The 25,472-nt window shown below is 42.4% G+C and overlaps 1 protein-coding gene across 3 annotated transcripts in view; it reads right to left on the bottom strand.

Moving 5' to 3' along the window:
* Nucleotides 1-1,334: 1,334 nt before the first annotated feature.
* Nucleotides 1,335-25,472, bottom strand: part of LOC112225517 (TSC22 domain family protein 1) — an 88,473-nt gene continuing 64,335 nt past the window's right edge. The window contains exons 1-3 of one of the 3 annotated variants that reach the window (XM_024389541.2): nucleotides 16,566-16,851; nucleotides 4,263-4,314; nucleotides 1,335-2,963 (exon numbers count right to left, since the gene is read on the bottom strand). In XM_024389541.2, coding sequence (XP_024245309.1) covers nucleotides 2,688-2,963; nucleotides 4,263-4,314; nucleotides 16,566-16,777 — 540 coding nt within the window. In that variant the 5' untranslated portion in view covers nucleotides 16,778-16,851 and the 3' untranslated portion in view covers nucleotides 1,335-2,687. Of the gene's footprint in view, nucleotides 2,964-4,262; nucleotides 4,315-4,848; nucleotides 5,200-16,565; nucleotides 16,852-25,472 lie in introns of those variants that run through there. The other 2 variants (XM_024389542.2, XM_024389540.2) reach the window with 2 other exon arrangements.

Raw genomic sequence — 25,472 nt, 5'->3', positions numbered from 1 at the left:
GTATAAACACCATGGGACCACACAGCCGTCATACCACTCAAGAAGGAAACGCGTTCTGTCTCCTAGAGATGAACGTACTTTGGTGCGAAAAATGCAATCAATCCCAGAACAGCAGCAAAGGACCATGTGAAGATGCTGGAAGAAACAGGTACAAAAGTATCTAAATCCACAGTAAAACGAGACCTATTTCGACATAACCTGAAAGGCAGCTCAGCAAGGAAGAAGCCACTGCTCCAAAATACTTATTTTCCACCATAATTTGCAAATAAATTCATTAAAAATCCTACAATGTGATTTTCTGGATTTTTTTCCCCTCATTTTGTCTGTCATAGTTGAAGGGTACCTATGATGAAAATTACAGGCCTCTCTTATCTTTTTAAGTGGGAGAACTTGCACAATTGGTGGCTGACTAAATACTTTTTTGCCCAACTGTATATCCGTATCGCAGTAGACTACACCACTGCATAATCTCTGGATGCTGACAGCAGTCACACGATTGGAAGACATAGCTTGGACTGTAGCCTACAAAAGCCTATTCTTTCTCTTTTCCCACAAATGATCACATTTGGTGTCATCATAGTTGTCTCTGACTTGTGGTCAGGCTCGCAAACATCCTTTCTGAATTTAAAAGTAATCCTCTCAGTACACATCTAGGTTTTCAAAAGTATCTGGAACCTGATTACAATATTTTTGCTGGTAACAGATTACAGTTCCTGTTTTTTTGTAAACCTTTACATGTAAGGCTTTACAAAAACAAAGTAACTGTTATCCATAACCAGCAAAAATATCCAACCCTGGACTTTAGGTAGCCCCTCTCTAGGGATAGTTAGGGGCCGTCAATACATTACACAATGTAAAATGGGACAATATTTTCATGTTGCACATCTTTTAGTTGTTTCATTAAACACTTTCAATGTTTGGATAAGAATTTCTACAATTTATAGTTGGTTTGATGTTTTTAAGTCATTGAAATGTGGAGATATTGACCTTTTAAAATATTGTAAATTGTGTCATTTACTGCTGGTTCCTAACTAGACCCATAGGGATATCAAATGTCCAACCAAATTGACCATGGACATTACCATCGGCTGCGCTCCTAATTGATTACTTGGGTGCTGCAAGCTGTGGGCAGGAATAAAATAAACTCACAAAAAACTGTTACACCACCTTTCATTTCATGACAAAAATATTTCTATCCTCTCGCAAACCTCACGAGACAGACTTTGACAAACAATATCCTACGGATTCAAAATGATTTAAACTACACATGTAAATTAAGGTTATCTATTTAACCATAGAAGCATGAATCGCAAGAAGAGACATGAACAAGTGGATTCTGATTCCTTTAACATTTTTATTGAAAGTTGTGAAGTGCAACTGTAATTGTGTTATGTATGTTTACAATAGCTCATCTGGTTTGAGGAAACATGCACAGAACATGAGCTTACAACTTATACATAGAATGCAAAAAATCTATTTGTTTTTCTTTATGATATTCCGAGTATGGTGTTTGTTAAGTTAAAGAGTTGATCAGGAAGTACTTCACTGTCAAAAAATGAAAACAAATGAAAAATTCACGAGGGGTGCAATACTTCAAATAATTTCAAGTGAACAATGGTTTACAGTAACCGTTAATGTTGTAACCCAGGATATGAATAGTGGATACAGTCGTCTGTCTGTTAAATAACCACCACAGCTCGCCATACTCCTGAATTACAGCATTATAAAGAGACTGCACAAATCTTCAGGCCAGCCCATTACTAGCTCCCTCTTCATTTGTACTTCACCTACATAGCATCTGGTCTTCTCTCCTTATATCACTATATTACACAGTACTTACACTAAATATACAGAGATATACATCATGTGGAAAGGCCATCAACTCATCTTTGAAAATGCAGCTTAGCCTAACATCTTAACCCCTCAGCTTCATTACATGAATAGAGAATCCACCAAGATAACAGGGTGCAAGGCTGAAGGGCTCAAACTTAAATACAGGGAAAAACCCTCATTATCACCATCCTTCCTCTAATAAGCAAATGTAGGCTACAACTCCCTTCAAGCTCAGCTAAAATGATGACGTCAATGGAAGTGTCGTGTTCTCCCTCTAGACCCTCTCGCCCCATGCCAGATGGGGACTATTACACGATGATAAATCCTCAGATTATTGAAGTTGTCACAATGAGAGATGCTCTATTCTCCGTCTGTCCCTCTCTGTATCGTGCAGAAAAAAAGAGAACAGCTGCATTTATTTACATTATTAGAATTCAGCGAAGCATGGTGACTCCCATCACTATCTCCCTCCATTGTTACCACTGAAGTCGACATCACCTGAAATACATTGATACAGGCACAGTGATTCTTTGAGTCATGTTCACTTTTTTGTTAAGTTTTTCTTCCATGTATTTTTGGGCAATGTTCATTCTCCTATAACAGCCTCCTTTTCTCCTCTCATAGGCAGATTGTCTTTGATAGTGTGTTTTAAAGCGTCTTGAAACGACAACACCACCTGCCGCCGCTCCCAGAGTTAAATATGTGCAAATTCTTGTCTTAACAGCGTAGCCTCCTGCAGTGGAGGCCTGGTTGTTCTGCAGTGTTAGAACAGAATATGTCTGAGGACAGTCAGTCAGACCCTGGTTGGTTGATAGGTTGCTTCATCCACCCCTCTCCCGGGGTAGGCGGTGATGCTATGCGGAGGGTCCAGAGTTGTGTGAGGTTGGCTGCAGTTGGGTTGGGGGTAGGGCTGGTGCCTGGGTCTGGGTCGGTGGCTGTGTGGAGGTGGGAGGGGAGCCCGCCTGGGTCTGAGCCTGGAATTGAGCCATCTGCTCTGGGCTGGCCAGGGTCTTTAGAAGGCTGTTCTCCTGCTCAAGCTGCGAGTTCCTCTCAATCAGCTCCTTGATCTGCTCCTTCAGAACCTCCACTTCCTCCCTCACTGCGTACATCAGGTGGCTCTTCACCAGGTCCTAAAGGCACAGAGAGGAACAGAAAACACTGAGTTTAACATGGCAATAATTACACATACAAAAAAAATACAAAGGCCGTATGGCTCAGTTGGTAGGGAATGGCACTTTATAACACCAGGATTGTGGGTTTGATTCCTGAAGCCACCCATAAATGAAATGCATAAAGTGACCATAATTACAAAAAAAAAAAACAATGTTAAGTTTGTGTTGTGTTTTTCAAATGACCTTAAACATATATCATACTCTTGATATGATGATAAAAATGTAAGCATAGCATTACTGCTGGCCTTTCTGAGAATTACTATGTAATACAACATATATTGTGTATTATTGTAGCTAGCTTCTGTGGTCTGTTTTAATATAAGAAGTGAGTCTGATGTTAACACAATCTGTTGAACATGTGGTGAAAATCAAAAGAAAGATTATGTAGATTATAAAACAAATAGTCCTAGGGTCTAACCCTCCCCTTCCTCTGAAACCAGGACGCAACGTCACCAAACACACAAAATGGCCGGCCCACATATAGGCTTTAGCCAATCGGAGCCCGCGATATTTATACCCAGGCGTCAAAGACTTTGTTTGCCTAGCAACAACGGCAAGCCAAGAACAGGATGGCGTGAGAGCGTCCTCAGCAGGCGGGGATCTAGGGACGATAAAATACTAGAACCATGAGGAACTGAAAATAAAAGTCTGCACGCACCCTCATCTCCGTGTGTCAACGAGTTTATTCAAATAAATGGTAGCTTCAGGTAGAAATCGAAACTGAATCCTTACTACAGATTACACAAATTTAAATAAAGCTATTGTGCTACCACGGTAAACTGGATGGTAAAAGTGCATGTCATATTGATACGACTTTCAATGATGATACCTGGCTAACGTTAATGCCCCCATAGATACACTTTGGCAAACGACGTATTAAACTGACGTCAAGGCACATAACACCATATGCTGCTACATAGTTGCCAGAGCATCAAGGTATTCACGAGCCATCATCTATGTAACAGCGCCAAAAAAAAGTGGTTACAAAGAAACGAGGAAATCAAGAGCGACATGTTTCAACTGCAGTAGTAGGCATTTTGCAATGATAACCAGCAATACGTCTGTATTTTGCGTGACTTCCCAGTTCTGCTCGGTTACGTGGTTATGTAATCCATTCATTAAACTGACTGATGCAACGTTTTCTTCTGAACTGATCATTCTCCGCATGTGTTCTTCGACATACGTTATATATGCATGTGATTTATGTAGTATAGATAGCAGACAAGAAAGGTGAGTTAATATAATATATCAACTTACCATAGCCTGTTCGATTTTGTTGTCTATGGCCACCACACTGGCTCCTGACGAACTGAAAGAATGAAAAGAAAAATGTCTTAACACTGCATCGGTAAGAATGCATGATTAAAAGGTAGGCATACTGTCGATGTTGCAGATCTAATACCAGTTATTTCAATACACAGTGGAATACAGTATAAATATCCTTATACAGGTGACCACTTCCGCTAAAGACCATTCTGGAGCAAAGTGTTCTGGGTGTACTGAAATGACCGTGAACAATATTCCTCCCAAATAATAAGAATGTTATTTCATTGTCATCCATGTAAAAATTAACCATGGGTGGTGTACACATTTAAGGAACAGCATCTCCCGAGCCAACAGTAAGCGAAGCCAACCCAGTAATGCATCATGACGACAAGTCACATTTTCTCTTACTGAACCCAATAAAAAAATGGCAGCATCATTAGGCTATACTTGTATTTCAATAATAATAGATTGATAATAGATTGACTCCGTGTATAAACGAAGGTTTCTTTCAGCATACAGACTATATAAACTGCCCACACTAAGCATCCTCCTTGCAGCAAGTCATAGCTATATTTACCTATTGTCGAGCCTGACAGGCGAACTATCCGCGCTCAGCAACGAAGATAAAAACGAAATAGAAAAATTCCTTAACTGGCAAACACCGAGATCCATCGCCACTGTTGTATAGCACGGAGTATTCATGCTATATCACAGATAAACTAAGCTTTAACCAACGGAAAACTCGACGATTATCGTGTATCACATTCTCTACTTCCGTGGTTCGGAGAGGCGGTATTAGGCACTTTGTGTCCCGTCAGAAAATCATCCTATCCCGGGGAGCCTGTACATCTTCCGCTGCACCACAAAGAATATCCAAGGTCAGTTCATCGCAGCAGAAAATCTGCAGCCTGGGACATTTGCATAATTTATCTAAGAAAAACAGGGCTCCGATGCTCCCCATTGGTGGTGAGATACTGATATTAGCATAATCTATGTAGGAACGCCCCTACCTGAGGCTCAGCCGATACATTATCATAAATTATTCAGAGATGCGCCCTCACCCGCCGAAACTGGGAAAAACCGGATGAGATGAGGAGGAACACAACAGTCCCTCCAAGACACAAAGGGATGTTTACTTGTCGAGAATTATGCTACAAACAATTGGCTGAATACCATGAATGATTGGCAGCCACAACACGAGAAAGGTGAAAATGAACGGATGTATTTTGTGCATTTACAACAACCAAATGACTGTAAACCGATAAACAAAATCTAAAGAATGCATTCACATATAGTAGAAAATAACCTTTCAAGACCCTTGCAGGTGCAAAAACAAAACACTTCAATGTTAACATACCACCCCCTGGCGGTTACTATGAGAACAAGAGTCCCACACAAGACAAGGATCAAATCAAATTGTCACATACGCTGAATACAACAGGTGGACTTTACTGTGAAATGGTTACTCGTGAGCCTTTTCCCAACAATGCAGAGTTCAAATGTATGAAAAGGATAACACTCCAGTGACAGACAGGGTTTACTCCAACAATTAAGAAAATACCCAATAACAACAAGTGAACAGATTCATTCAGATCTCTTCCAGCACAAGTTGTGTATGTGTGCCTGGGACACAGGATTGCCAGACAGACTATAGATGACTCAGACACTAACCCAATTCACGTGAGGGAAGCCCTCCATCCATCATGGCCCAAATTACTGAGACAAGCCAGAGACGCATGTGCTACATTTTTTAGTGCTTCAGAAATTAGGAGAAGAGATGTCGTGCGTCAGTCTCCAAACAAAAACAATGTAGCCTCACAAAAGACCTATTGACTGTGAGCAAATCACTAAGAAGTGGGTAAGTGACTTGACTGGCAAGATGGATAGTGGATCATTTTATAAATGTTCTGGAAAAGACAATGCTAGAAAAACATAGAAACTGAATCAGTGTTTTCCAAACATCTCATTGAGCACCCCCGAGCCTGTACACTTATTTTCTGTATTCCAGAACTAGCAAAGTTGATTCAAAGTGGTCACCTAATCGTCAATCACATCATTCGATAAATTAGCCATGTACAGTACATCACACGTTTTTTGCTGGAACAAAAAGGGGCTTAGGTGGCAGGTGTGGCACGGGGGTGGCTGAATTTTACAGAACATCTCTCTATGGAGCTGAGATAAATTTTTTCAGTTTTAAAGCACATTACCTGCAATTCTACACATTTTGCCATACAGCTGAGAGAAAATGTTGTAATTTTAAAACATTTCATGCAATTCTACAAATGGAGCCGAGAGAACATTTTTCAGTTTAAAATCAAATTTGTTTCTTTGCTCACTTCCTCGTATTTACAGACTCAGAAACTATGTTATAGGCTAGTGCCTGTGGCTTCTCCCTGACCCCAAACTATAGCTAGTCTTTAGATATTTTCAGTCTGAAGTAAGAGATGTCCATTAACTCTAAGGGGTTGGTTTTAAATAGCACTCGTTTAGATGCTCCAAGCACTTTTTATTGTATGGGGCAAAAAAACACCTCAGTGTAGCAAGCAACTGGGTGATGTCATGGTAGCCATAATACAACTGGTTGTTTGGATCCTGGATGCTGATTGGACAAGCAGCATTTCAAGCCATGGTGTATTGGCCATCACAGACACACCTATGCCTGCTAACAGTTCCATCTGAAAATTATCACTGTGCCTCCATAAGAATATCATGTTAATGTTGCGGTCTGAATCATCTCTTGTATTTATCTCAACTTCTACATTATTTCCCCTTGCTTCGGTACATCGGGGTTATTATAAGCCACGCTATCTGCCTGTCCGACCTCGGGAAACAAGGTTTCACTTTTGAATTTAGATCTCTGTAGTACCATACATGGAGTGAACGGTGCCAGACAACTTTTTCTGAGCCAATGGAAATTACACATCGTCATTATCATGGGACATATCCAAATAAATGCCAAAAGAAAAGAAAAAAACGGAAATGCAGCTAGTGTATACCGACATCCCAGGTTCAACTTTTGACGTGACTGAGTTAGCGGAATTTGGCTGGCTAGCGAGCAAGTGACAAGAACGATATCCAGCCTGCATACCATTTTGTTTAGAACGGACGACCAGTCTTTTTGCACAGCAACTATGCAAAAATAATTAGCGACTGGGTCGCATCTGTAGCAACATGACCAAGAAGAACTAAGGACCACATTTATGTCCATACTATATCTTCTGGTGAAGGAATTAAACGTTATTAGCTCATTTACTTATCAAATTAACATTTTGATGAAAATATGCAATTCATTGTAATTGTATATGTTGGGTAACAGTTCTATAAAAGCAATAAGGCTATCACGTTGGGCTGAATAACATCATTTACCTGGGATTGTATTGATGATACAGCATTGCCGCTTGTGCCTTATTACTTAATTTTACGCCGGAGAAAGCTCATCACACATCAGCCATCATAGGATAATATCTGTTCAGTGCTGCTGATACAGTGGATTCTTAACGACAGCAAACTACAGATATATATACTCAGAAATATACACTCAGTGGCCAGTTTATTAGGTACACCACCCCGTTCACAAAAATGGTTCTCTACCTACAGTGAGTCACGTGGATGTAGCTTGCTATATAAAGTAGGCCGACAGGCATTGATGCAATTCAGTTATTGTTTGATTGAACGTTAGAATGGGCAAAACGAGTGATTTAAGCAACTTTGAGCGTTTTATGATTGTTGGTGCCAGGCGGGCCGAATCCAGCATCTCTCAGAAACAACCGGTCACCTGGGCTTTTCACACACAACAGTGTCTCGGATTTACAAACAAAAAACATCCCGTCAGCGGCAGTCCTGTGGGTAAAAACGGCTAGTTGATGAGAGGTCGAAGGAGAATGGCAAGAATCGTGCAAGCCACAAACAGGAAAATAACGGCACAGTACAACAGTAGTGTGCAGAACAGCATCTCAGGAAACACACAACTCGTCAGTCTTTGTCATGGATGGGCTATTGCGGCAGACAACCACACTGGGTTCAACTCCTATCAGCTAAAAACAAGAAGAAGCTGCTCCAGTGGGCACGTGATCACCAACACTGGACAATTGAGGAGTGTAAAAACATTGCCTGGTCCAATTAATCCCGGTTCTTGTTGCGTCGGGATTTGACGTAAGCAGTATGATTCAATGGCCCCATCCGGCCTGGTGTCAATGATACAGGCTGGTGGCAGTGGCATGGGGAATGTTTCCCTGGCGCAAGTTAGGCCCCTGGATGCCAATTGAGCAACATTTCCATGCCCCGAAGAATTCAGGCTGTGTTGGAGGAAAAGGTGGGTTTGGCCTGGTACTAGATGGGTGTACCTCAAACTGGCCACTGAGTGCAAGTCAAATAAATATACTTTTTCTTGTTATACAACTTCAGTACTAAGATGTACAGAATACACATAGACATGCCTTGCTCATCACAGAAGTTACAGTAAAGGCCTAAAGGTTGTCTTTAAATATGACATTTGTGGTAATCCATCTACAGTAACTGTCAGTAAAATAGCCTGGAGTTAGTCAAAGAAAAAGCTTCTGTTCTTTGGCTAAAAGTTTTGTCTGAAAAAAATGATTGAGTGAACCATACAACGGTAGTGTAGAAATCCTAGTTTCTATATTCATTTGAATGCAAACCAAACTATAAAACGACAATGATGTGGATGAGCATTATGGCTGGCCTACATATGTGCAGCAGACAAGGACTTCAAGGCTTGAGTGTTGCCATCTTAACACTACTCGGGGGGGAAGAATAATGAAGTCATTTTTCCAACAATTGTTTACAGATTATTTCACTTATAATTCACTGTATCACAATTCCAGTGGGTCAGAAGTTTACATACACTAAGTTAACTGTGCCTTTAAACAGCTTGGAAAATTCCAGAAAATGATGTCATGGCTTTAGAAGCTTCTGATAGTCTCTTTTACATCATTTCAGTCAAATGGGGGTGTACCTGTGGATGTATTTCAAGGCCTACCTTCAAACTCAGTGCCTCTTTGCTTGACATCATGGGAAAATCAAAAGATATCAGCAAAGACCTCAGAATTTTTTTTGCAGACCTCCACAAGTCTGTTTCATCATTGGGAGAAATTTCCAAACGCCTGAAGGTACCACGTTCATCTGTACAAACAATAGTACGCAAGTATAATCACCATGGGACCACGCAGCCGTCACACCACTCAGGAAGTAGACGCGTTCTGTCTCCTAGAGATGAACGTACTTTGGTGCGAAAAGTGCAAATCAATCCCAGAACAACAGCAAATAACCATGTGGAGTTGCTGGAGGAATCAGGTACAAAAGTATCTAGGGACTGGTGCACTTCACAAAATAGATGGCATCATGAGGCAGGAAAATTATGTGGATATATTGAAGCAACATCAGTGAGGAAGTTAAAGCTTGGTCGCAAATGGGTCTTCTAAATGGACAATGACCCCAAGCATACTTCCAAAGCTGTGAAAAATTGGCTTAAGGACAACAAAGTCAAGATATTGAAGTGGCCATAACAAAGCCCTGACCTCAATCCTATAGAACATTTGTGGGCAGAACTGAAAAAGTGTGTGCGAGCACACTGACTCAGTTACACCAGCTCTGTCAGGAGGAATAGGCCAAAATTCACCCAACTTACTGTGGGAAGCTTGCAGAAGGCTACCCGAAACGTTTGACACAAGCTAAACAATTTAAAGGCAATGCTACCAAATACTAATTGAGTATGTAAACTTCTGACCCACTGGGAATGTGATGAAAGAAATAAAAGCTGAAATAAATCACTATTATTCTGACATTTCACATTCTTAAAATAAAGTGGTGATCCTAACTGACCTAAGACAGGGAATTTTTACTAGGATTAAATGTCAGGAATTGTGAAAACTGAGTTTACATGTTTTTGTCTAAGGTGTATGTAAACTTCTGACTTCAACTGTACCTCAAAAACACACATTACCCCTACATGCAGCCATAACACTTCTCAAACATGGATTCTATTCACACCTCAACCCAACCCACATCTTACATTCCACACACAAGAAATCTGACCTCGCTGTGTATAGGCTGAGCTGGGGTGATTTATGCATGCCCTCTTTTTCACACCCTACCTGGGAGGAAAGGAGGGAGAGAGGAAAGGTGGGTTCAGGGAGGGAAAGAGGGAGGAGGCTGCTGTTGAATGGTCAATCCTTTCAGCAGGGTGTAGCGATTAATACCAGAGACACAGAGTTACAGGCACACTAGAGCCAGAGCCTTGCACACAGCGAATATAATGTAGGGTAGTATGGTTTCATGTAAACACACCTGAGCTGTTGTCTTTCCTATGAAACCATACGGTTTCGTCACAAGCGGTGGTGTAATATCATCACAGGATATTAAAAAGGTGAAATACAGCAATTTTGATTTCAATATCAAATAATTTCAGGGTAATAATTAAGTACCTTACTGTGATTTTATTTTTTACCATACTAATTGAAAACAAAAATAGCTTTTTAGCAAAGAGCAACTTTTAAGCAATAATGTTACTAGTACTTTCTGGGAGTGGTCTGGAGGAGAATAGTGAAAACTAGCTGTTGGCAGAGGGGTTTGGAACGCTCTTTGTTATTTGGTCTATTATTAACTAATTAACCCTGGCCAAAACTCCATCCCACCATAGTACATTATCATTTTAACAGTATTATTTCAACCCCAATGTGGAAATATATATAAAGAACACAGGACAATCAAGTTTTTGACTGCACTAAGATCCAATACTAAATGTACAAAATAGGCTACTACATAGTAAGGCCACCATTTCATCCAGTTATTCACAGATCTATCACATCGCATTTTATGTCACATGTGCCGAATTACAGTGAAATGCTTACTTACAAGCCCTTAAACCAACAACGCAGTTTTAAGAAAATACCTAAAATAAATATTTAAAGAGGAGCAGTAATATAACAATACCCATACAGTGGGTAATAGTACAGGGTTGATGTGTGGGGGCACCAGTGTCGAGGTAATTGAGGTAATAAACTCAAAAAAAGAGACGTCCCTTTTTCAGGACCCTGTCTTTCAAAGATAATTTGTAAAAACCCAAATAACTTCACAGATCTTCATTGTAAAGGGTTTAAACACTGTTTCCCATGCTTGTTCAATGAACCATAAACAATTAATGAACATGCACCTGTGGAACGGTCGTTAAGACACTAACAGCTTACAGACGGTAGGCAATTAAGGTCACAGTTATGAAAACAAAGGACACTAAAGAAGCCTTTCTACTGACTCTGAAAAACACCAAAAGACAGATGCCCAGGGTCCCTGCTCATCTGTGTGAACATGCCTTAGGCATGCTGCAAGGAGGCATGAGGACTGCAGATGTGGCCAGGGCAATAAATTGAAATGTCCGTACTGTGATAAGGCTAAGACAGCGCTACAGGGAGACAGCACAGACAGCTAATCGTCCTTGCAGTGGGAGACCACATGTAACAACACCTGCACAGGATCGGTACATCCAAACATCATACTTGCGGGACAGGTACAGGATGGCAACAACAACTCAGGCAGTTACACCAGGAACGCACAGTCCCTCCATCAGTGCTCAGACTGTCCGCAATAGGTTGAGAGAGGCTAGACTGAAGGCTTGTAGGCCTGTTGTAAAGGCAGGTCCTCACCAGACATCACCGGTAACAACGTCACCTATGGGCACAAACCCACCGTCGCTGGACCAGACAGGACTGGCAAAAAGTGCTGTTCACTGATGAGTCACGGTTTTGTCACACTAGGGGTGATGGTCGGATTCGCATTTATCATCGAAGGAATGAGCGTTACACCGAGGCCTGTACTCTGGAGCGGGATCGATTTGGAGGTGGAGGGTCCGTCATGGTCTGGGGCGGTGTGTCAAAGCATCATTGGACTGAGCTTGTTGTCATTGCCGGCAATCTCAACGCTGTGCGTTACAGGGAAGACATCCTCTTCCATCATGTGGTACCCTTCCTGCAGGATCATCCTGACATGACCCTCCAGCATGACAATGCCTCAAAGCTTTTTCTGATAGTATTGTTGTTTGTTCTTTTTCTTGCACGAAACCTGAAAGATAATTTACTGCTCGTTCTGTGTGTGATTTCCTGCAAGACAGGAATGTCAGTGTTCTGCCATGGCCAGCAAAGAGCCAAGATCTCAATCCCATTGAGCACATCTGGGACCTGTTGGATTGGAGGGTGAGGACTAGGGACATTCCCCCTAGAAATGTGCGGAAACTTGCAGGTGCCTTGGTGTAAGAGTGGGGTAACATCTCTCAGCAAGAACTGGCAAATCTGGTGCAGTCCATGAGGAGGAGATGCACTGCAGTACTTAATGCAGCTTAACCAGATACTGACTGTTACTTTTGATTTTGACCCCCACATTATTCAATTTCTGTTAGTCACATGTCTGTGGCACTTGTTCAGTTTATGTCTCAGGTGTTGAATCTTATGTTTATACAAATATTTACACATTAAGTTTGCTGAAAATAAACACAGTTGACAGTGAGAGGATGTTACGTTTTTGTTGCTATTAAAGTGATTATGCATAGGTAATAACAGAGGAGCAGCAGCAGCGTGGGGGGGGGGCAATGCAAATAGTCTGGGTAGCCATTTGGCTAGATGTTCAGGGGTCTTATGGCTTGGCTTGGGGGTAGAAGCTGTTTAGAAGCCTCTTGGCCCTAGACTTGGCGCTCCGGTACTGCTTTCCGTGCGGTAGCAGAGAGAACTGTCTATGACTAGGGTGGCTGGAGTCTGACAATTTTTAGGGCCTTCCTCTGACACTGCCTGGTAGAGTTCCTGGATGGCAGGAAGCTTTGCCACGGTAATGTACTGGGCCGTTCGCACTACCCTCTGTAGTGCCTTGCGGTCGTAAGCCGAGCAGTTGCCATACCAGGCAGTGATGCAACCCGTCAGGATGCTCTCGATGGTGCAACTAAAACCTTTTGAGGATCTGAGGACCCATGCCAAATCCTTTCAGTCTCCTGAGGGTGAATAGATTTTGTCGTGCCCTTTTCAGTCATAGGAAAGGCGTTCATCTTTACACACAATTCACAAAACCTTATCAAGTTCTGCAGAACTTGGCTTGTGGTTAGCCTGAGGTGCTCAGTACTGTACTGAGTCCATCCAACAGTGATCCTAATTACAGCAGCACTGTTCCCACTGAGGCCCTACAGCTCAGTAAGAGGCTCAGTGCGCTGTTCTATCTTCCTGTCCTCTTTGACTGGAGGTGGCTTTAACCTATTACACAGACTCAAATATATACCTGGAAGTGCTCAGCCTGACCTCAGTCCACACAAACACACACACAGCGACCAAAGCTACTTAGCCCTGAGCTATACTGGGCTCCATTCATAAAGCACTAGGGCCATACTAGGACAGGCTTCCAGGAAGCTGTGCTTAACCAATGTTCTGTTCCCTCTCAGTGTCACTGACCTGTAGGTCCCTAGCCAATGACAAGCAACATATAACAGAGATCGGCGGTGACTACCTGGTCAACCGCATTTTCCAATCACAGAAGTGCTTTTTTCTACCTGGGGCAGCAGTACCCTAGTGGTTAGAGTGTTGGGCCGGAAAGGTTGCTGGATCGAATCCCTGAGCAGACAAGGTAAAAATCTGTCGTTCTGCCCCTGAACAAGGCAGTTAACTCACTGTTCCCTGGTAGGTCGCCACTGTAAATAAGAATTTGTTCTTAACTGACTTCCCATATCAGATCCTTAAATAAAGGTAAAAAATAGAGTTGAAGTCGGAAGTTTACATACACTTAGGTTGGAGTCATTAAAACTTGTTTTTCAACCACTCCACAAATGTATTGTTAACAAACTATAGTTTTGGAAAGTCGGTTAGGACATCTACTTTGTGCATGACAAGTAATTTTTCCAACAATTTTTTACAAACAGATCATTTCACTGTATCACAATTCCAGTGGGTCAGAAGTTTACATACACTAAGTTGACTGTGCCTTTAAACAACTTGTAAAATTCCAGAAATTGTCATGGCTTTAGAAGCTTCTGATAGGCTAATTGACATCATTTCAGTCAATTGGAGGTGTACCTGTGGATGTATTTCAAGGCCTACCTTCAAACTCAGTGCCTCTTTGCTTGACATCATGGGAAAATCAAAAGAAATCAGCCAAGACCTCAGAAAAAAATATTGTAGACCTCCACAAGTCTGGTTCATCCTTGGGAGCGATTTCCAAATGCCTGAAGGTACCACGTTCATCTGTACAAACAATAGTACGCAAGTATAAACACCATGGGACCACACAGCAGTCATACCGCTCAGGAAGGAGAAGCGTTCTGTCTCCTAGAGATGAACGTACTTTGGTGCAAAAAGTGTAAATCAATCCCAGAACAGCAGCAAATGACCTTGTGAAGTTGCTGGAGGAAACAGGTACAAAAGAATCTATATCCACAGTAAAACGAGTCCTATATCAACATAGCCTGAAAGGCCGCTCAGCAAGGAAGAAGCCACTGCTCCAAAACCGCCATAAAAAAAGCCAGACTACGGTTTGCAACTGCACATGGGGACAAAGATCGTACTTTCTGGAGAAATGTCCTCTGGTCTGATAAAACAAAAAAATAGAACTGTTTGGCCATAATGACCATCGTTATGTGTGGAGGAAAAAGCGGGAGGCTTGCAACCCGAAGAACACCATCCCAACTGTGAAGCACAGGGGTGGCAGCGCTTTGCTGCAGGAAGGACTGGTTCACTTCACAGAATAGATGGCACCATGAGGAAAGAAAATAATGTGGATATATTTAAGCAATGTCTCAAGACATCAGTCAGGAAGTTAAAGCTTGGTCGCAAATGGGTCTTCCAAATGGACAATGAGCCCAAGCATACTTCCAAAGTGGTGGCAAAATGGCTTAAGGACAAAAAAGTCAAGGTATTGGAGTGGCCATCACAAAGCCCTGACCTCAATCCCATAGAACATTTGTGGGCAGAACTGAAAAAGCATGTGCAAGCAAGGAAGCCTACAAACCTGACTCAGTTACACCAGCTCTGTCAGGAGGAATGGGCCAAAATTCACCCAACTTATTGTGGGAAGCTTGTGGAAGGCTACCCAAAACATTTGACCCAAGTTAAACAATTTAAAGGCAATGCTACCAAATACTAATTGAGTGTATGTAAACTTCTGACCCACTGGGAATGTGGTGATATAAATAAAAGCTGAAATAAATAATTCTCTCTAATATTATTCTGACATTTCACAGTCTTAAAATAAAGTGGTGATCCTAACTGACCTAAAACAGAGAATTTTTACTAGGATTAAATGTCAGGAATTGTGAAAAACTGAGTTTAAATGTATTTGGCTAAGGTGTATATAAACTTCAGACTTAAACTGTATATAAAATAAACCCTATCCTTAACTCCAAAAAATATATATAATAAAAAAAATTATAAGCAGTTCATGTCTCAGACAAGGCAAACTTACTGACTTAGTTAATGTACTCACACACCAATTCTGACAATATTGCTTCTCTTGTCCATTCAATGTGATGGTAGATGTTAAACACATATCTAAGATGAGCTAACCTTCATTTTGACTATGTACTTTGTGCCATATTGCTGTATCGTACATGGTTAGGTAGAAGACCTACTGAAGACACAGTAAGGATCTGATCTGGCCCCAATCCAATACACTCACCTACATCATGCATGCTACAACTACATACTGACAAATGCCATGCAACAGGCAAGCAACAACTTAGCAACCATCAAACTGTCAACTGACAAATAGTGACAACGTCAGTCCCCTAAACCATGCAACTATGAAAACAACTGAACAGGCACACAACTATCAACACACAAAAGCATAATATATCTGCCCTGCTTAAGTTAATTTTGTTCTGTAAAAAACAAGACAAACAATTAACCCTTACCCTACATTATATCTTTACTATGTACCATACATAGTTTTTCCATAACATTATCATACAGTCAATTGTTAAATACTGCCATGCGCACATTCCAATTCCACAACTGTATTAAATTTAATTACCATCCATGTTTCAAATGAAAACAGTAATACCAATCGTTAAACCAATGGTTAGACTGACAAAGCCAAGAGCAATAGAGACAATGCAGCTTAGTGTCTTCCATTGGCTTGTTTCCAGACTCCTGTACAGTTAGAGCAGACAGACAGAGTCTATACCTCTTCAGTTACAGTATTAAGAGACTAACCCTGTTGTTAGCAGACACGGTAGACAAAGAGACTAGGTAAGTATTGTCAACAGTAGACTAGCTCCAGTAAGGCATTGTTTAGCTCCAGTATGAGTCTTTCGTTTACCTCTTGAGGTGTTGCTCCAGTTCCCTGAACAACAGCTTCATGGCCATCTCGTCCCGGCTTTGCACCCGGACCACCAGCTCTCTCATCGGGCTGTCCGTCAACTCTCCTCCAATAGAATCAGATATATTCCTATTTTCTAGTCCCTCGGTCCCTTTCTCTCTCTTAAAATCACTGTATATTCCTTCTCTGAGTTCCACCAGTCTGGAGAGCATTGGTGGAGATGTGGGGACAAGCCAAGGCTGCGTATGTATGTCTTTAGCCTCTGTGTGCTTCTCCAAGGCATGCCAACTAGCGACTGATTGAGCAAAAACAAGAGTGGGGCACCTGTGACATCACAGTACTGCGTGCAGTCATGTGACCTAGTGTTACATAAACCATCAAAACAGATTAGCTTCTTCCCAGATGAGCACTTCTTCTCCTCCTCCTATCCTCCCCTTTCCCTCTCTCCTCCCCTCCCTGGTGAGCCCTGGGTCTACTACCCTCCAACAGACAAGAGAAGTGGTTACCATTCTCACACTACACCACCATCCTCCAAACATTCACCTATTTTCACTTGCCCTCTCCCTTCCTCCAGGGTGGTGTTGGACCCCCTCTGTGTTTAGGAGACCCCTGGCCTCCCTGTCCCCCCCCAAAAAGCAGGGTGTCAGGAGGGCCGAGTCCAGCCCCTGTATTTGAGCCGGGTCTTATCTTGTCACTTCTCATCAACAGGGTGGGCTAATGGGGGGCTTAACGCCTGCACACACAGAAAGAGTACAACACACACACGCGTCTGCAAACTTAGTCAGCCAGCAGCCTGGGTTAGGGGAATAACACAGACAAGGACAAAGCAGAGGGATTTACCTGTTCAAATACACTGAGGCCTGAGTCAGAGTGGGCTTTCTATTGTTCAGATGTCCAACTGGGGCAGTTTACATTAGCCTGGAGAATACGGACTTGACCCATGATGGGACATCAACCTCTTTCACACGCAACTGACTACACACACTATCTAATAACTTATAGCATATTGATAAACACATTTTATGTCTACAAGTGCTCTGATTGGTTGGTAAACTCAAGTGAAGGCCCACAGATGGTGATGGGGTGGAACACAGTATGTTATAGAGCAACATACTGTATTGTAATTGTGTTGCTGATTATGCCTGGTTAAATTAACCCTGAGGGGATTGATCCAGTCATTCTATTGTTTGGTACATTTGGGATTTGGGAAATAGTGGGCTAAAGATGCTACCCCTGATCTGCCAGTCTGATCCTTACCATCTGTGTGTGTGTTTGTATATGTCAACCCAACGTGTATGAATGTGTAGCCTACTTCATACACAACCACCCGTTTATAAATAGCAAGTCCTAAACCATTCACTGACAATGTGAGAGATTTTATTTTGTGAAAGAGATTTGGAGAACGTCCCTCAGCTTATACATGAAATATAGGTAGAAAGGGAGAAGGAGAGAGACAGGTGCCATTTGAATATTTGGAATGAGAGGAGCAGGTCACACAAGAGAGTTGAGTCCTGCTCTCTCCAGCTCTCACTCTCAACAGAGAAGAATGGACCAGAAACACAGCCTCAGCACGTTACACCATCTCAGAGAGGCAGAGAGAGAGAGATGTATATGAAGTACATGGATCCTGCTCCCGTGCGATGTGTTGGGCTGACCGCACCAGCCTCTGGAGAGCACGGTAGTTGCGGACGGTGCGATTGTTGCATCAGGCGGTGATACAGCCTGACAGGATGCTCTGAATGGTGGAAAAATGTATGAGGGTCCTAGGGGTCAAGCTGAACTTCTGGAGCCTCCTGAGGTTGAAGAGGCGCTGTTGCATGAAGGCACCATTTCAGGTTGTCAGTGATGTGCACACAGAGGAATCTGAAGCTCAGGACCCTCTCCACTGCGGCCCCGTCAATGTGGATGGGGTGTGCTCTCTCTGCTATCACCTGTAGTCCACAATCAGCCTCTTCATTTTGTTGATGTTGAGGGAGAGGTTCTTTTCCTGGCACCCTTCTGCCAGGGCTCTCACCTCCCCGTCTCATCATTGTTGGTAATCAGGCCTACCACTACTGTCTCGCCATCACCCACTGAATAACTTGTCATTTTTGCAGATTGAAAATGTTTGAGCTAGTATTACAGTAAGTCAATATTTATATTTAGGAATTAGCATGGCATTTAGTCAATTAATATAATGCACCTTTGGATTTTACCCTGGTCCCGAAAGCAAATGGTTAGAACGTTTGTAAAGTTAGGAGAACTTGTTCCGTGAAAGCAAAATTATAGAATGTCCTTTACGAAATTACCCTGTACATATAAAAATGACCAAATACACACTGTTTACAGCAAAACTACTTTCTTACTGTGAACCTGAACAACCTAAATAAAATCTGAATGAGTAAAAACGGTCAATTCCTAATATAATAATCCGTTTTCTGACCGCTGCATGCTTAATTTGGATTGGGCTCCCACAGACCTCTTAAATATTTGAACCGGGGACCAATGCAAATTGGTAAAATGTTACATTCCTAGTTTATAGAAATTCCCATATGTAACATGTGGTCAAGTGGATCCAATAGTTCATGAAAAGGTTCAGATGGCGTTTTACAGCTCACCATTCAACACATATCCCCAAACATTACTAAGATGCGTACAGGTTTACTAAGCTGAGTTCTCAAAAGGTGCTCTGCTATGTGGGTGTAAGGTCTGATAGGGATAAATGGATAGTCGTGATGGGGGGGAGAAATCGATAGTTTCATATCGTCATATTATTCTGGGATGATATATCAATATCTTACTCCAAGTATTGATTATTTAAAAAAAACAGATACAAATAATAAACTTGCTACTGTATTTAATATATATATATTTTTAACCCTTATTGTACCAGGTAAGTTGACTGAGAACACATTCTCAATTACAGCAACGACCAGGGGAATAGTTACAGGGGAGAGGCGATGAATGAGCTGATTGTAAGCTGGGGATGATTAGGTAGCGTAAGCTATTCGGCTGTACATGCGCAAAAACGGCAGTATTTTTCATCCTATATCTATATATACCTATATGTACTTCATCTTTTTAAATATGGAGCCAACATGTTTGCAGCACTTTTATTTGCTTCACTAATCAAAACTCGTTCTCTCATGCTCTCGTCTCTCATGCTCTCGTCTCTCATGCTCTCGTCTCTCATGCTCTCGTCTCTCATGCTCTCGTCTCTCATGCTCTCGTCTCTCATGCTCTCGTCTCTCATGCTCTCGTCTCTCATGCTCTCGTCTCTCATGCTCTCTCATGCTCTCATGCTCTCGTCTCTCATGCTCTCGTCTCTCATGCTCTCGTCTCTCATGCTCTCGTCTCTCATGCTCTCGTCTCTCATGCTCTCGTCTCTCTGCAACAGACATCGAGTGAACAATATGTTTGAAACATCAAATCGCAATATCGAGTTGCAATACATACGGAATCGAGAGAAACAAAATAAATATTGTATTGGCACCTACAGCTGAAGTCGGAAGTTTACATACACCTTAGCCAAATACATTTAAACTCAGTTTTTCACAATTCCTGACATTTAATCCTAGTAAAAATTCCCTGTCTTACGTCAGTTAGGATCACCACTTTATTTTAAGAACGTGAAATGTCAGAATAATAGTGGAGGAAATTATTTATTTCAGCTTTTATTTATTTCATCACATTCCTAGTGGGTCAGAAGTTTACATTCCCTCAATTAGAATTTGGTAGCATTGCCTTTAAATGGCTTAACTTGGGTCAAAAGTTTTGGGTAGCCTTCCACAAGCTTCCCACAATAAGTTGGGTGAATTTTGGCCCATTCCTCCTGACAGAGCTGGTGTAACTGAGTCAGGCTTGCTCGCACACGCTTTTTCAGTTCTGCCCACAAATGTTCTATGGGATTGAAGTCGGGGCCCTGTGATGGCCACTCCAATACCTTGACTTTGTTGTCCTTAAGCCATCTTGCCACAACTTTGGAAGTATGCTTGGGGTCATTGTCCATTTGGAAGACTCTCCCTTTTTCCTCCACACATAACGATGGTCATTATGGCCAAACAGTTCTATTTTTTGTTTCATCAGACCAGAGGACATTTCTCCAAAAAGTACGATCTTTGTCCCCATGTGCAGTTGCAAACCGTAGTCTGGCTTTTTTATGGCAGTTTTGGAGCAGTGGCTTCTTCCTTGCTGAGTGGCCTTTCAGGTTATGTTGATATAGGACTTGTTTTACTGTGGATATAGATACTTTTGTACCTGTTTCCTTCACAAGGTCCTTTTGATGTTGTTCTGGGATTGATATGCACTTTTCACACACCAAAGTACGTTCATCTCTAGGAGACAGAACGGGTTTACTTCCAGAGCAATGTGATGGCTGCATGGTCCCATTGTGTTTATACTTGCGTACTATTGTTTGTACAGATGAACGTGGTACCTTCAGGCATTTGGAAATTGCTCCCAAGGATGAACCAGACTTGTGGAGGTCTTGGCTCATTTCTTTTGATTTTCCCATGGTGTCAAGCAAAGAGGCACTGAGTTTGAAGTTAGGCCTTGAAATACATCCACAGGTACACCTCCAAATGACTCAAATTATGTCAATTAGCCTATCAGAAACTTCTAAACTTCTATAATTTTCTGAAATTTTCCAAGCTGTTTAAAGGCACAGTCAACTTAGTGTATGTAAACGTCTGACCCATTGGAATTGTGATACAGTGAATTATAAGTGAAATAATCTGTCTGTAAACAATTGTTGGAAAATTTACTTGTGTCATGCACAAAGTCGATGTCCTAACCGACTTGCCAAAACTATAGTTTGTGAACAAGAAATGTGTGGAGTGGTTGAAAAACGAGTTAATGACTCCAACCTAAGTGTATGTAAACTTACGACTTCAACTATAAGCATCGTGACAATATTGTATTTTGAGGTCCCTAGCAATTCTCAGCCCAATGAGAGGTGTCTGACAAAGCGTGTGCTGATCCACACAGCGGCAATTACATAGATGTGTGTGAGAAAAACAAAGGCTACAGGTATGACTAATGTGGAGTGAAACCAGGCATTAGCAGGTCTAACACACACAAAAAACACTCCCACACATTATTCTGGGGCACGATGCACCGCTCAAAGACAAAGCTGCAGAAAGACTAGAGATTCTTACATGAACCATGAAAAGAGGGGCAAAAGACAGAATACAGAGAAAGCAGAGAGGGAGAGGGAATGAGAGAAAGCAGAGGGAGAGGGAATGAGAGAAAGCAGAGAGGGAGAGGGAATGAGAGAATACAGAAAGGGAGAGGGAATGAGAGAATACAGAAAGGGAGAGGGAATGAGAGAATACAGAAAGGGAGAGGGAATGAGAGAATACAGAAAGGGAGAGGGAATGAGAGAATACAGAAAGGGAGAGGGAATGAGAGAATACAGAAAGGGAGAGGGAATGAGAGAATACAGAAAGGGAGAGGGAATGAGAGAATACAGAAAGGGAGAGGGAATGAGAGAATACAGAAAGGGAGAGGGAATGAGAGAATACAGAAAGGGAGAGGGAATGAGAGAATACAGAAAGGGAGAGGGAATGAGAGAATACAGAAAGGGAGAGGGAATGAGAGAATACAGAAAGGGAGAGGGAATGAGAGGGAATGAGAGGGAATGAGAGGGAATGAGAGGGAGAGGGAATGAGAGGGAGAGGGAATGAGAGGGAGAGGGAATGAGAGGGAGAGGGAATGAGAGGGAGAGGGAATGAGAGGGAATGAGAGGGGGACAGAGAGGGAATGAGAGGGGGACAGAGAGGGAATGAGAGGGGGACAGAGAGGGAATGAGAGGGGGACAGAAAGAGGGAATGAGAGGGGGACAGAAAGGGAAGGGAATGAGAGGGGGACAGAAAGGGAATGAGAGGGGGACAGAAAGGGAATGAGAGGGGGACAGAAAGGGAATGAGAGGGGGACAGAAAGGGAGAGGAATGAGAGGGGGACAGAAAGGGAGAGGGAATGAGAGGGGGACAGAAAGGGAGAGGGAATGAGAGAAAGAGGGGGACAGAGAGAATACAGAGACAGCAGAGAGAGTGAGGGAATGAGAGGGGGACAGAGAGGGAATGAGAGGGGGACAGAGGGAATGAGAGGGGGACAGAGAGGGAATGAGAGGGGGACAGAGAGGGAATGAGATGGGGACAGAGAGGGAATGAGAGGGGGACAGAAAGGGAATGAGAGGGGGACAGAAAGGGAATGAGAGGGGGACAGAAAGGGAGAGGGAATGAGAGGGGGACAGAGAGAAAGAGGGGGACAGAGAGAATACAGAGAAAGCAAGATAGAGTGGAGGGGACAAAAAGGGAGAGGGAATGAGAGGGGGACAGAGAGAAAGAGGGGGAAAGAGAGCCAGAGTCAGTCGTGCCTGCGGCTGTAACAGTAGTCTCCCTCATCAGTCTTTGTGTGGAGTCACTGGGCTGTTGATGAGAAGTGACACATGGGGGGGTGTGATGTTAGAAGCCTTTACTGGAGCCTAGAACCAACTGGATGTTCCCCTTCACACGCAACCACCAACACGGCTGGACCACTCCAGTGTGTGTGTGTGCGTGTGTGCGGTCACTGCAGTGTGAACTGGGGCTTATCCCCAGAGACAATAGCAGAGCTGTCCAAATTGGGGCGATGGGAGAGAAAGAGGGGGCAATGAGGATAGAGGAAAACGAAAGAAGGAAGTGAGGGGGATCTGTACATTGGCCTGGAACATGATGTTCTAGCTCCAGACGGCTAGTCAAGCCAGAACATTACTTCCACTCCAGCAGTTGAGTGAACTGGGAGGGCTGAGCTGGATGTATGATACTGTACACTCACCGGTGCTGTTTGGGTCAGTCACATAGTCATGTTATAGTGCGTTATATGGACCCCCGGAGTGAGTCTTAATCAAATAGGATTGGTTGGCCCTTTCACACTATTAACCTCAGGAGACACACACACTTCTCTTTAGGACTCTTACTGTCCGCACATACCCAAACACAGATGGGACATATGGGTGGTTTGATTGTTTCCAAACAGACCAGGACTTCACCCTACCAGATAACAGATCCTAATCCACCATCTAGTACATACTGTACACTATCAATAGTTTTTATTTCCTGGAATATAAACGCTGAAAAGTCATCAAAAAATAACAGTATTTGTAAGTGATGTAAAATAGCACAGGTCCTAAATCAATATACTGTCAGTAATCAACTGATAGGATTCACACAGACTCACAGACCAATGCACCACACACAGGCTCTCACACACACACTGCCAATAGAGGGTTAACCGGAGGGCAGACGTGTACAGTTTATGTAGAGTGTAAACCAGCCAACTTCTTTACCCACATCCACTGAAATGCAATAGAGACACGCGTCAAATGTCCTTTAAATCGGGGACATTGTGTTCCTGCATAAGGAATGTTTCTCTGTTAAATGAGATGTGTGTGTTCATGCATGTGTGTTCATGCATGTGTGTTCATGTTAGTGTGATGTGCTGTGTACTCCTGTGCAGCTCATGTTCTACTGAACAAGAGTAATCCCTCTTGGTAACAGAGAGCAGCTTCAGAGCATAAATACTGCACTAAAACACACAGCCCCCCTGACTGTAAAGTCTAAAGTCTGATATTTCAGAGAAGTGAGGCCAGTCCTTACAGAAGGTTCTAGTGTTGATCTGTAACCTCTTCAACTAGAACGTCCCCATTTTCATCGCTATTGTCCCAACACTTACTAAACTACCAGATTTACACTACCGTTCAAAAGTTTGGGGTCACTTAGAAATGTCAATGTTTTTGAAATAAAAGGACATTTTTAGTCCATTAAAATAACATCAAATTGATCAGAAATATAGTGTATACATTGTTAATGTTGTAAATGACTATTGTGTAGCTGGAAAGAGCTGATTTTTTAAAATGGAATATCTACAGTTGAAGTCGGAAGATTACACACATTTACATACAAGCCAAATTCATTTAAACTCAGTTTTTCACAATTCCTGACATTTAATCCTAGTAAACATTCCCAGTCTTAGGTCAGTTAGGATCACCACTTTATTTTAAGAATGTGAAATGTAGTAGACAGAATGATTTATTTCAGCTTTTATTTATTTCGTCATATTCCCAAGTGGGTCAGAAGTTTACATACACTCAATTAGTATTTGGTAGGATTGCCATCAATTTTTTTTTTTTTTTTTTACTTGGGTCAAACATTTTGGGGAGCCTTCCACAAGCTTCTCACAATAAGTTGGGTGAATTTTGGCCCATTCCTCCTGACAGAGCTGGTGTAACGGAGTCAGGTTTGTAGGCCTCCTTGCTCGCACACGCTTTTTCAGTTTTGCCCACAAATTTTCTATAGGATTGAGTCCAGGGCTTTGTGATGGCCACTCCAATACCTTGACTTTGTTGTCTTTAAGCCATTTTGCTACAAGTTTTGAAGTATGCTTGGGGTCATTTTCCAGTTGGAAGACCCATTTGCGGCCAAGCTACAAGTACATTAGAGAGTCACGCTTGAGAAACAGACACCTCACAAGTCCTCAACTGGCAGCTTCATTAAATAGTACCCGCAAAACAACAGTCTCAACGTCCTGAAGAGGCGACTCCGGGATGCTGGTCTGTTTTATTCAGATATCCTCTGTCCAGTGTCTGTGTTATTTAGCCTATCTTTTATTTTTATTGGCCAGTCTGAGATATGGCTTCTTCTTTGCAACTCTGCCTAGAAGGCCAGCATCCCGGAGTCGCCTCTTCAATGTTGATGTTGAGACGGGTGTTTTGCGAGTACTATTTAATGAAGTTGCCAGTTGAGGACTTGCGAGGCATCTGTTTCTCAAACTAGACCCTAATGGATTTGTCCTCTTGCTTAGTTGTGCACCAGGGCCTCCCATTCCTCTTTCTATTCTGGTAAGTTTGTGCTGTTCTGTGAAGGGAGAAGTACACAGCGTTGTACCAGA

This window comes from Oncorhynchus tshawytscha, linkage group LG26, assembly GCF_018296145.1.
Source record: "Oncorhynchus tshawytscha isolate Ot180627B linkage group LG26, Otsh_v2.0, whole genome shotgun sequence".
In the NCBI taxonomy this organism is placed as follows: domain Eukaryota; kingdom Metazoa; phylum Chordata; class Actinopteri; order Salmoniformes; family Salmonidae; genus Oncorhynchus; species Oncorhynchus tshawytscha.
Note: the sequence above shows the minus strand (reverse complement) of the source record. Positions and strands in the feature narration are given on the sequence as shown.